The sequence below is a fragment of the Amblyomma americanum genome, chromosome 10 (assembly GCF_052857255.1).
Source record: "Amblyomma americanum isolate KBUSLIRL-KWMA chromosome 10, ASM5285725v1, whole genome shotgun sequence".
In the NCBI taxonomy this organism is placed as follows: domain Eukaryota; kingdom Metazoa; phylum Arthropoda; class Arachnida; order Ixodida; family Ixodidae; genus Amblyomma; species Amblyomma americanum.
The window spans coordinates 63,067,761-63,081,031 of record NC_135506.1 but is presented as its reverse complement, the minus strand read 5'-3'; the positions used below and the strand labels follow the sequence as shown (position 1 = coordinate 63,081,031).

Genomic DNA, 13,271 nt, shown 5'->3' with positions numbered 1-13,271 from the left:
CCTAGCTCAGGAAATTAAATTCCTGACTAATTGCCCCCCTTTTCTCCATTTTATTTTCAGCGCAATTCATTTACTTCAAATACTCACATGTGCTAATGACGTTGGAGTCATGTTGTGATATTGCGATCAAAATGTGTGTAATGTTGCCATCACTTTTGAATTCCGCCGGTCCACGTGTGACATCAAACCTTTTCAACAAATCCGGGATTTTTTCGCTCACATGCCGCCGCGGTGGCTGAGTGGTTTTGGCGCTCGGCTGCTGGCCCGGAAGACGCGGGTTCGATCCCGGCCGCGGCGGTCGAATTTCGATGGAGGCGAAATTCTAGAGGCCCGTGTACAGTGCGATGTCAGTGCACGTTAAAGAACCCCGGGTGGTCGAAGTTTGCGGAGCCCTTCACTACGGCGTCCCTCATAGCCTGAGTCGCTTTGGGACGTTAAACCCCCATAAACCATAAACCATTTTTCGCTCACGCCACGGGGCGCTGGATTTCCTCGACAACGCGGCACTCAACGCTGTCGCATTACAGTTTAAAAATTGAGTTTTGATGAAAGGAAATGGCGCAGTAATTATCTCACATTTTGGTGGACACCCGAACCGCGCCGTAAAGGAAAAGCGGAAGGTGGGAGTGAAAGAAGAGAGAAAGGGATGCCTTAGTGGAGGGCTCCGTACTGCCCTGACGTCGCACAGTTCACGGCAACCTTTGCGTTTCGCCTCCATTGATACGCGGCCGGGTTCGAACCTTGGATCTCCGGGATCAGTAGCCATGTTCCTCAACCACTGAGCACCGCGGCGGGCAATGGTCTGTTGCTTTTGAGAAAAGGCGCATTATTGGTTCCCAGGGTCAGTGGACACCTCAATCGCGCTGGGAGGTAAGTGGTGATAGTGTCCTCCTAACGCGTTACACGGCTGCCGTGGCACCCCCTAAATTGCTTCTACTAAATGTCTTGCTCATGCGCACCAAAATAAATGCGCTTTCCAGAAGTCTGCAAGCAAAGCAACCTCTCCAGTGCACGTAACTCGTCGAAATAGCCTTTGTTAGGCCACAGCGCCGAGGGTAATTGCGTTTTGAAAATTCTATAAACCGATGTGGATATTAATGGGTGTAGGCTACAAGCGTTGCAGTAATAAACGAGCTTAGCAGTATTAGTTACGAAGTTAATTTTTCAATGCTAGTTAACCAGCCTGCTAGTTAGTACGTCTTTCCTGTATTCCGATGTACTACACCGCTGACAATGCTATGGCGGAAATAGCGCTTTTCTAACTAAAGAAGCCTATACACCCTCTATATACTTCAATAAACACGTTCTTGCTGAAATGTCTGTAAGCCAGCGCAAGCCGTCGGCTTTGCGAAGCGTGTAGCTGATTCATGCTCACCAAGCATACAGCTCCCATTTGGACAGCTTTATCTGCGCTGCAAGAACTTTTAGTATGAAACACAGATTAGAGGATCGGGCTTTCTGAAGCGAAAATCGTCTCATATTATGAGAAGATGAGAAAACCATCGTATCTCAGGCACAATGGCAAATTTGAATCGGTTGTGAAGGTGCATCAATAATTTTGTGGTTTTTGGCTCCTCGGGGCTCGAAATGAAGGCATGCTCAAGCTGTGCTTTTAAAGTTTGTCCGCGTTTCCTTTGCAGAAAAAGTTTCTTCACGGCGACCTCGCCTGTTTTGGAGAAAATCACGGCTGAAGTGATGCCTTATGGAGTCGGAATAATGTTGCACGCATTTTCTCCCCATTTCTGTCGTGTATTGTAGTCAACTAAAGGGATTAAGCCGTGCATGGCTGTCGCAACAAGGGGAAGAAGGGTTGCTGTGCCAAGCTACTTTTCACTATGCACGGAAGGCCGGCTTTTGGAATTTAGAGAAGGCCGGGTTTACTCAGCAATCAGGGATCGCAGTGGGCAGGGATCGATTGATCGAATGGACGAAAAAACGCTCAAAACGTCTGCGCGGAGCTTTAAACTGACGGTGTGCACTCGATTGCGTTGTTACAGAACGACATTCGGGCGTCTGCTGTTTGACTTGGATGCGTCTGTTCAAACAAATACAGCGCATTTCAGAACTTGAGCTATCATAACTTTTGCATGCATAAAGAGAATGCTTTTCTACAGCAGCTTTGGTTTATTTCTTGCGTTAATAGCAATCAGGAACTAATCAAGCAGTATATGCTCTGAATAAGAACAAGGTGAGATAAAATATGACGAAATAAAATGGAAAAATTTTCGAGCTTTTTCAAGAGACAATTGCGGGGGCTAAAACTGTTCAGGCCGCGGACCATTCGCGGTCCTGTGAGCCGAGGTAATATGTAGCTTTGCGATGTGCTTAATGGCGAAAAGTTTTCTGGGCTTCTTGTATGTCCACTGCATACGTATATAAGGGCCTTTTGACCTGCTCACTGCCATTTATTGCTTGCGCAGGCTGAATGTAAACACGCTACTCTTTTCCTGGACCACCTGGCTCGAAACACGACTGTCACAAGCCTCAAGTTTCACGAGCACTTTGTATTGGCGCAAGGGGGCCAAGCACTTGCTCGTGTCCTGAAAAATCACGTCGCACTTGAGTGCCTCGAGGTAAGAGATGTTTTAAATAGGGATTATATGTATATTTCATTGAGCACGCAAAAACAGTCGATATATGCACCAAGTTTCTACGCCGTTGGCACGCAGGAGAGGCGTTCGATATGTTCCGATCCTGAGTGAGACAGACTGCCGGAACTGCAGTATTGCAGTACTATTTGTAATTCATTAGCTTTCCTACCCTGTTTTATATTGCACTCATTCAGATTAAAGATAGCTAGTGGACAGTGGATGCAAGCAAACGCATAATGGGTTATGCCATTCATTATCAACGTTCTAGTGACAGGCTATTGTTGGAAAGCATTCATAATCGCGTGCGTAATGAATAGAGGGTGAGAAAATTATCGTACGGAGCTCTGCAAACGCGTCCGGTTTTGCTGAAACACGGGACACAATCTTGAGGATGGGGCCAGTGAACTGATGTCCTATCTCGCATCTCTCGCGCACACCGGCGTCACAATGCGCGAGATGTGGAGCGCACATCTTAGTTGTCCACATGTACATCATGTGCTCGAGATTGGCATCAAAAAGACGGCAGCACCTCCCAGAAATATACACTTTTAGAATACCAATGCGCCCGCCTTTATTTTGCGGTGATGATTGCATGTTTTCATTGGATAGGGTTTTTAAAATTTTAACCTTTGTAGGCTTTTTTGCAAGATATCTGATTCCAAGCAACCTCAACCTCTCCTCATTGCTGAGGAGAAGGCTTAGCTTAGCCATTGCTGTCAGAGGCCTCAACGTTCGTGCTCAAGCAAGGGCTGTGGTTGAGGCTACTCGGCTTCTTTTATTATAACAATTCTTACCACAATCTTTATGCGCTATACACCACTTTAAGCCATTTCACCTGACTTATATACCCTCTTGATACACTATAATCATGCACATGCTGAATACTTGTTGGCCGTATACACCCGGTGTTGATTTTAACGTGTGCCATATTTTAGCCTAAGCCGACGAAAAAACCTTGTGCCTGGCGCTCTTTCGCCTTAGATAACCTTCCCCAAAAGAAACCTTGCATCATCTTCATCACCACCACCATCATCATCATTCGTTAGCAAAATTAGGGCGCCGACCCTGTGCCCTAAGAAGTTTGCAGGCATAGGGTGGGCGCAGCTGGCAAAGGACAGGATTAATTGGAGAGACATCGGAGAGGCCTTTGCCCTGCAGTGGGCGTAGTCAGGCTGAAGATGATGATGATTATGCGAGATGAACCTATATACCAGCAGACTTTCAAATGTCACACCAAAACGTGAGTGCTTGGTCGGGGGCTGCGATTCGTTTTCTGTGCTGCTTACTCGGTTAAATTAACAGACCACCGGTTACTGTCCTCTGTGCAATGACCCTATATTTCAGCAGCGTCTCCTACCTAATCTACGTCAGTCTCGTTTCTTTTACTTTTCGTTGCCCCTGCAAGTTCCCTTTCCACTCTAGGCTTGCCCCTTTTCGTATCATGGTTTTCTCATTAGCCTACAAGTTCTTCCAGCATAGAAAGGCGAAAACCGTCATTATATGGCTACTATGTACTTTATTTTTTCGGGATACCTCTAGCCTGCAATACAGAGGTTGGAGCTAGATGCCAAAAGTAGACCATGCCGTTCCTAATCACTTCTTCGTGTTCAGACGTTGCTGTTACTACCCCATCTAGATGGATACACCTTTGTGTATATTTCCGGTACCTCACCATTAATTGCATGCCATTGTTTCTTTGCAGGCGTCAAATAATTCTTAAGTTTCCACGATACCTGTTTCACAATGATTATGAATGTGCAGCTGTCTATTGTACAATCGCGTTGCCGTCGTAAAATGCCGTAAATGAACCCAGATACATTGAAGTCCTTTCTTCCGAGTATGTTTTTCTGGTGGTCTGAATAACAAGGTTCATGCTACCTGTGAAATAATCATTTTCGAGGACGAGCCATTCTAAACTGCGTAATTCAGGCTAATGGAGGAGTGGAAGGCCTTGCAAAGAATGTGCTGAAGAAATCCAGGGTTCGACGGAAACCCGTCTGGTCGAGTATGTTCATGGCGGAAAATCTTCAAGCGCCGACCAATCGTTAAAAAAGATGACGTTTCGGCCCCGGCTTACGGGGGCCTTGTTTACAATCGTGAACAGATTGTGAATAGATTGTGAACAAGGCCCCCGTAAGCCGGGGCCGAAACGTCATCTTTTTTAACGATTGGTCGGCGCTTGAAGATTTTTCCGCCAAAGAATGTGCTACAGCCATCGTGGTCAGTTTGCCGTGGTGGTGGTGGTGGTAACATTTATTTGAAAGAAAAGTAGAGGTCCTCAAGGGTAAATTCCTATTTGTCCAGGAATCCACGGGCCTGGGCTTCACGAAGAGTTCTGTCCACTAACAATGTTTGGCCAGTTGGTTGAGAAAGCCGCAGAGCGGCCTCCCATGATGAGGGGATGGGCTGCGTATGGGAACAGTGCCATCAGTTGGAGGAGTTCCCGCAGGTTATGTTTGAGGGTGGCCTTGGCCACTGCACATATGGATCTGTGAGTGTGTGTGCGCAGGAAGTCAACGTAAAGTGGTCGCGATAACAGAGGTAGGGAAGGATATAACTGTTTGTCTGCAGTTGTCGCCAAATCCCACTCAACTTGGAATCTTGTGTGCGTTGAGATCGTGTGAGGATGAAGTGGCTGTGCTTGTAATAGGTGGTGATTTGTTGGTGTGTGAGTAGAGCCCGCGACGGATAGGGTTGCAGTCTCTGCTAAAGACGCGCGGCGTGGTCAAGGAATTTCGCTTTTGTTATAACCGGTGGAGCGGCTCTTGGAGCTTCGTTGTGCGGATTATGTCCTTGCCAGGTTTCTCTTTTTGTCCGACTATGTCGGTCTCCACACACTAGTGCAGGAAAGAAAACTAAGCGTCAACAAGGTCAATGACCTCGCCATTGCTGCAGCTATTCTCTGTTAATCTCGCAGATTTGACGAGGTTGCTGTAAACTACAGGTAAAACTCACATTCCGTACCGCTGCCGGTAATATCTTCACTGTAGTGGCACTTAGTAAATCAAGTAGGTGATCTGTAGCACAGTCGTGCACAGAGGTGTTGTACTACATGAGTTGCAGTGGATTCGAAGTTAGCCTTCACAGCAAGCCCACGAGGTCAAAAAAGGCAATGCACAAATGTGCGCTAGTGTATGCATTGTTTTTTTTTTGTACTCGTCGGATTGTGCGGATATCTAACTGATAGCGCGGTCTTTTCATCAGTGATGACTTGTAGAAATCTGCAAAAAAATCCCAGGTGGCCGTCTTCACCACTTGTAGCCCAGTTCATTGTGCCGAAGGCATTTTAGGAGCCGGTGGACCTGCCATCAAAATGTGAGATTGCCTCGCGAGAAAACGATGTTCCACAGAAAACCATGTAACAGTGCCCTTTCGAAGGGAACGAGCAGGACACGCCTCTCAGCGTTATCTCTAACTTCTCGAACACAATAAATATGGACCGCCTCGGTGGTAATGGCGCTCGGCTGCTGACCCGAAACACGCGGGTTCGATCCCGGCCGCGGCGGTCGAATTCCGATGGCGGCGAAATTGTAGAGGCCCGTGCACTGTGCGATGTCAGTGCATGGTGAAGAACCTCGGGTGGTCGAGATTTCCGGAGCTTTTCACTACGGCGTCCCTCATAGCCTGAGTCGCTTTGGACGATAAACACCCGTAAACCATAAACAATAAATATGTTCCTATAACTTCCGACCGAACTTTATGCATTGTTTTGTTTTTGTTACGGTGGCAGATCAGAGGCAAAGAGAAGTACACCCCCTCAGCCGTCCTTCGTGCGGCAGTGCAGAGCTGCAGTCTAAAGTCCCTCGCCGTGCACAAGTTCACCATCCTTGCCGAGGACATCGAGGTCATGGCCGCCGGCTTGACACGGCACCCGCCTTCGTACGCCATGGAGAAGTCACCACGGACAAGGACAAGCAGTCTGGAAAAACTCTCATTCTTCGACTCCAAGCGCAAACCGGGCCTGCAGGCGGCCTACGGAAAACTCATTGGAGGCAAGAACTCCGTTTCGACCCTAAAATGGTTTGATTAAAATTTTTCGTAGTCCGAAAGAAGCAAGGAACGCAACTGAGAGGGCACAAGCAGATTAGGTGTTCGGCGCTGTACCGGCTTCATCTCTACAGCCTTTAATAGGGCGTTAGTTCAGTGCTTAAACAACCTCTTTATTAGGAATGCGATAGGTCCAAACTGTGATCCTCATGAAAAAGAGCTGTAGCGACTAGAAGTTGAGGCTCGTGGGCGCCAGTGGTAGACTAGGCCTGCACAGCGGAAAGTTGACAATTATGGGCGTAAGCTTTTCATGGTAATAACGCGCTACACAAGGAAATACAGCGGAAACGATGGACACAGGACAAGCGCGCACTAACGACAAAGATTTATTCTGGTACAAGGGCACATAAATACATTTTATGCACAAGTTCAAAGCAATCAAAACAAAACAAAATGCCGCCTCAGGTTTCCTACGATTGCAGGAAAAATACCTTAGTTCTTTAGTTATCGATTTGGAAAAGAAATTGTACGTGCAAAAAAGTGGTATTAGTGTTGGGTCGTGAATTGCGCCGGTCACTTCAGATATATACACGGCGAAGGGAAATTAGGTCTTGAAATCAATGCTGGCGCGGTTTGAATTACTGGAGGCATTTTGTTTTGTTGATGATTTCCTGCTTTGTTTCCTTTGTGCGAATGCGAACGCATTGTCAGTAAGCAGTATATCAGACGTTTTCCTAGAAGTTTTCGCCGGGCTCTGTGAATGTAATATGTAATATGTGAATGTAATCTTGGACATATAGATAAAAGAAGGTGGGAAGAAGACGCGTTGGACGTACCTGACGAAAACAGGAAAAAGCTTCTTAAGTTATCAATCGGCGCACTCTAAGTTGGCGGAGAGGAGTTTAGCAAGTAGCAGTTTGGCGCAGTGTGTTAATAAATCATGTTCTCATCAGGTACAGCGTAGCATCAATAGACAAGTTGACAAGTTAAGGATGAGCGGGTACCCTGACACGCTTATAACATCTGTGGCTGAAAAGAACCTGCAGAAGTTACAGGATAACAAAAGACCGCAAAAAGTATGCAGGGCAGGCTACTGGAGTGCTCGTCGTTCCATATGTACACAATGTTTCGCACGCCTTAAAAACAGATATGATGTTCCCCTGGTGTTGTTTACCGCACCCCGGAAATTAGTGCGTCTTTGTCATGAAATGAATAAAGTTGGGAAGCCAGTTGTTAACACATGTCGGATCGCACATCAAGAAATGTTTGTAGAATGTGTTACAGGTAAAATCTATAACACTGCCTTGTCATGCGGCATGAGTTACATAGGCCATTCAGGCAGGCGTCTAAACATCACATTAAAAGAGAATAGCAATGGCCGAGAAAAAATAACTAATCCTGGAAACCTTTCCACCCATTGCTCGAATCCCAAGTGTTCACCTAGCTTTGAACGAACCACAATTTTAGCTCGGGCAAAGGGCAAGAAAGAAAAGCAAATAAAAGAAGCCTTTGAGATGTGGGAGGCCGGTTGAAGACGAGTGCGTTAGCACACCCTCGGTGTTATCATCTAAGGCATTAGAATTAATCAGGAAGCAAAAGTGCGTGCGGCACTCCCGTGGCAATGAAGTGATTGTTTTGAGCATATACATGAAATGTATTTATGCGCGTTCGTACTAGAATCAATCTTAGTTGTTAGTGCGCGCTTGTCCTGTATCCGGTGTTTCAGTTGTTTCTCTTTCTGTGGCGCGTTATTCCTATTAAATGTACAACGAACTAGCCTACATTCCTGCCTTAAATGGGCATAAACATGTTTCCTACGGTGGATGACTAGAACAGATAGACCTGCAGACACAATGCGTGCATTCGTGGTCATTTTAACCTGGCTCCACATATGACCACATGTTCCGCATCCTCAAGAGAACCCGTTTTGTGTCTTATGTGGGCCTTATATTCAACATTAAGCTTGATGGCCTTTTATGGGGACATCGTAGTAGCCCTGTGCTTTCTTGGCACCGGCAATTTCATGCAAATTTCCTGATTGAGCATTGCTCGACGTGAGAAAAATTATTGCCACTGCGTAAACTCTTGAGGCTGATGTCTGAGATAGCGCTTTTTGTGGCGCGGCACGAGTTTTGCGGCGAAATCGTTCGAACAACTTAAGTCGCGAGGAACCTTTGTGGTTGTGGTACCAGATTCGTTTCTTAAGATACACGTTTTAGGCAGAACGCAATAACCAGAAACCATATTTTCACATGTCCTGTTATGTTCGCACGTCTCTCCCCGCTCAGGCGTCCTCTTGCAGCTCACAATTAAGAGGTGCTTCTTAGGCGACGTGTTCGCAGTAACTGCTGCCCGCAAACTGCGCAACGACTCTCGGCTACGTGTCCTAGAAGTGAAGGATAGCGGGCTTCCCGTCTCCGCCATACGCATCCTGGTCAAAGCGCTCGAGGTGAGGAGAATTGTTTTTTGAATGCTTAACACTTACATAGCAAACATTTCTATCTTGTTCTCAACAAGCTGAGAGATTTAGGAGCCGTCTAGCTTCTTAAATACCTAAAACTTAAAACTAATTAGTATTTTTTTATTAAACGTGACAGAAGTGCGGTGACTGGAAGAAAAACCGGTTATTATTCATTTGAGAAGCTGTTGCTGCGTGTTATTGCAGTGAAGGCTTGTAGCCGTGATAGCTATCGCTGACGAGACAAACATTTTTCTTGCGGGAATTACGATTTTGCTTACGATTTTGTTAACCATTTAGCAAAGTGCTGATATGTGGCGGTCTCTTCAGTATACGAGCGCAATTACACTAGGGCAATATAGGCGCGATGCCGTTGTCAGTGGCAGTAAAAGTTACCTTGAAAGTTCGGCAGTACTGAACTTCGCTATCTACAGGCATAAACGAATGGACGATCAGGAGGAAAAGAATAGGCAGTAAAATAACGTATTGTTAGTCTTGAAGCTTTTATCCGCAGTAGAGCAATGCATTACAAATCCGTATGGACAGCTTCCCTTTCGTGGCAGATCAGACGCACAGCAATCACATTCCCAACATCAGTAACCACTGCAAACCTGGCAGAGGTCAAGCCATATAGCTCTCCTTTTATCTTGCTGTCCTTTATACCCATACAACAGCCTTTGCGATATTTGGCAGGTTAGTTCTAGAACTGTAAAATTTGTCAAGCATCTGTTCCGCAAGAAAAGACAGATAACAGAGGGCACTTGAGACACTCACACTAATTGTTTCTTTACTGTGAGCAACCATACATGCGTCCGTCCTAAAACAGCCGGACCACGGCTTTAAGGTTTAGATGCAAAAAGAAGAAAATTACTTGCGCTTTCTTGACTGTCATGGCTTACGCATTCCGTGAGTAAGTTTTAGTTTTTGGCGTAGAGAAAACACTAATACTGGGAGCTAACTGCGATTTTTATCGTGTCTTTCAAAACCTCAATAATAATTGGCTACACCCCGCAGGAACATCTGCTGCATGCAGATGTTGGTGAGTTGCGACACCACGGGTTCCTGAGCATCGGCAGGGACATACCCGCAGGGGATGATCCTGAGCAGTGCGTCACCACGGACCCGAGCACCCGCACTTAGCCGTGCATGGCTCAGCAGTGTTTGGGGATAGGGGGATCCTGGTGGTTGAGCCGATGCCGAGCGTTTGGACCTTTGAGGCCCTTCGGTGGAGGCAACACATCACTTTGGCCCCAGCTTCCTGTAGACGGCACCTCCGGCCTGACCCGACCGGGAGAAATCGGCAGTGGCCTTTTCCTGTCATCTCTCTATCTTTCACTTTCCTATTCCTTTCTCACAGCTCTCCTGTCTACTCCTCCCTTCTTGATTTTCCTTTTTTCATGGCGACGACAGTTAACCTTGTGTGGCTAACCACCCTGGGTTTCCTCCTAATCGGTTATAGCTACAGTATACAGCTGGCGTGACCAGTGCTTCCTTCTAAGTCCCTGTCCCGTCCCCTAGTTGGGCTTCATGGTGGGAGTTTGGCACCGTTGCCGAACATACCTATTTTATGGCTTCCTATTCCTCAAAACTGTTCGCTTCGACAAAAGGAGGCGGATCGAAGGCACTGCATATTTCTTGCAAAGAACAAAAAAAAACTTTTGCTAAATAACATATAATAAATTCTGAAGTTGAAAAAAAACCCGCCCGAATTTGTCCTTTCCCCAAGTACAAAAATATCTGACAGATTACTTAATATTAAGCTACAACGAAAGCAATACTGCCGATGGAAACCTGCTGCTCGAACTTGATAATAAAGCTCGGCAAGCAAAAGCTCAGAATATTCAGTATATTCAGGATGTACCTGTCGCTATCACTGCACATAGATCGCTGCATACCGTCCGTGGCGTAACTTCCAACTCTGACTTCTTCCACACCACGGAAGAGGAATTGTTGGATTACCGGTGCTGTTGGCCAAAATGTGGTATATGTTCAAAGAATCACAATCAGAAATAACGCCACAAATTCCTACAAAGCACGTGATCCTCACATTCTGTGCAAGCGCATTACCCGAAACAGTAGACGTAGGATACCTGAAAATTCAAGTCCGTGCATATATAACCAACCCCCGCATATGCTTCTACTGTCGAAGATACGGCCATGGTATCGCTATCGCGGTCACAAAACCTGCGCGAAATGTGCCTCGAAAGAGCACTCAACTTACAACTGCGATGCAGTGGCGTTGCTGTGTGCCAACTGAAAAGGAGACCACCCTGCATACTCCAGGTCTTGTCCAAGATAAAAAACAAAAAAGAAATCATAACATTGAAAACGAAATTAAACATGTCTTCCATAGAAGCCAGGAAAAGATTGGCACTCACAAATCTATTTGCATTCACGGCAAAGGCAAACTTCGCGGACGTGGTGTGCAGAGCCGGAACACCACACCCGGCTCTGGCCACTTCCCAGGCAAAGCCTCTGGCAGGGCCATCCCCGGTCCCCTGCAGACGCAGCAAAGGCTGGCCTGCTACATCAGGAAACGAGCCCACCGGCATTTCAACCGGCCGTCTGCAAGGCTCCCCTTCCCCCCCACCCCCGCCCCGTCGGGAGAGGGCCTCTAAACCGCGGACACGCGGGTTCTCCGCGACCGTCCAGAGCCTTTAGTGAGGCAAAACGCTAAGGCGCCCCGTGCGCTGTGCGACGTCCGTGCACGTTAAAGATCCCCAGGAGGTCGAAATTATTCCAGAGCCCTCCACTATGGCACCTATTTCTTCCTTTCTTCTTTTACTCCCTCCTTTATCTCTTCCCTTACGGCGCGGTTCAGTTGTCCGCCGATATATGAGACAGAAACTGCGCCATTTATTTTCCCCCAAAAAACCAATTAAAGTGGACGCAACGCAGAATTCTGCCACCGCTGCAGCGGCAGCACAGCTCTTTTCAGCGGAAAAGAAACAGGAGGAGCCCCAGTAAAATGACCTCCAATACCAGGAACTTAGGTTCAATAGCACTCCTAAAACATATTCATCATGGCGTTCCCAATTAGTTCGAACTGTCGAGGACTTTTAAAAACTACAGCGATGTGACAGATCTTTTAAACTCATTTCCCCTGTGGCTTTATGCGTACAGGAAACTAACCTAGGCTCTAAAAATACAAACATTTAAAAAGGAAAACATCTTTGGTGTTACCGAGAGAAAGCGACTAGGCTCTCTAGAGGTGTTGAGATTATCGTCCAGCCAAGTGTTGCAAACCGTGAAATCAAGTTGAAAACAAGATATGCAGCTGTTGCTGTCACAGTTGTTCATTTTAAAGCCATCACAATATGTTTCATATATCTCGAGCCACAACGAAGAGTTACACTTCACGATTTAGAAATACTTTTATAACAACTACCAGAGCCATTTCTGTTAGTCAGGAATCTTAATGCCCACTCCTCTTTCTAGGAAAGTGAACAAGCTGACACTAAAGGTCGTGTTTCAGATTTTATTCTGTGCAATAATGTCTGCCTACTAAATTGAGGAAAGCATGCGTACTGTTCCCCAAGCTCTGGAAAAATGAGCTGTTTAGTGTTATCATTTACTTCACCACATACTGATTTTAAATTAGACTTTCTGGATAACCCACGGGGAAGGGATCATTTTCCGTTCTTTTTAATGCGAAAGCATTACTAGGCTATGTCGACAGGGATTGTGTCCGCAAAACATGTCTGCAGCAGTTGGGAGGAACTCAGAAGAGATAGCGCCAAGCGAATGGTTGCGGTCAATAGAGGACGATGTGAGGTTGATGTCGCAAAAGAATTTTCAAAATCAGATGAACAGTTAATTACTTAGAGCCAAAAATGTCCAAAAAGTAGGCGGGGCCACAGCAAAAGAGGCGCGAAATTTGAAAGGGCCTGAAGTAGGCGGAGCTACAGCATAGCGGCAAATTCGAAAAACCGGAAGTGTGGGCGGAGCTAAAGCGTGGCGCCAAGTTGAAGAGAGGCGACGAGTTCCGGGGAGGCGTCAGTTCTCTCGCATTTCTCCAATGCGGGTTACCGCAGTAATCTCTATTAGGCTGTCATCCTCGGCGTCAAACATTCCGAGAAAACCTGGCTCTTGGAAGTTACACTACGCTGGACTGGGCACTCCTCCGTGAAAATGCCAGTCTAGAGAATCTCTTTTCGAATTGTCTGTGTTCACGAATTCAATCAAATGTTTACAGCCTGTATAAAATTACTCCTGCACGTCTATTTATTCCTCAG

General features: G+C 46.4%; 1 protein-coding gene across 1 annotated transcript in view; it reads left to right on the top strand.

Moving 5' to 3' along the window:
* LOC144108353 (uncharacterized) overlaps positions 1 to 13,271 on the top strand; it is a 53,287-nt gene that overhangs the window by 32,179 nt on the left and 7,837 nt on the right. Inside the window, exons 5-8 of the mRNA XM_077641608.1 lie at positions 2,421 to 2,573; positions 6,322 to 6,583; positions 8,867 to 9,027; positions 10,051 to 10,142. Coding sequence (XP_077497734.1) covers positions 2,421 to 2,573; positions 6,322 to 6,583; positions 8,867 to 9,027; positions 10,051 to 10,142 — 668 coding nt within the window. The remainder of the gene's footprint in view (positions 1 to 2,420; positions 2,574 to 6,321; positions 6,584 to 8,866; positions 9,028 to 10,050; positions 10,143 to 13,271) is intronic.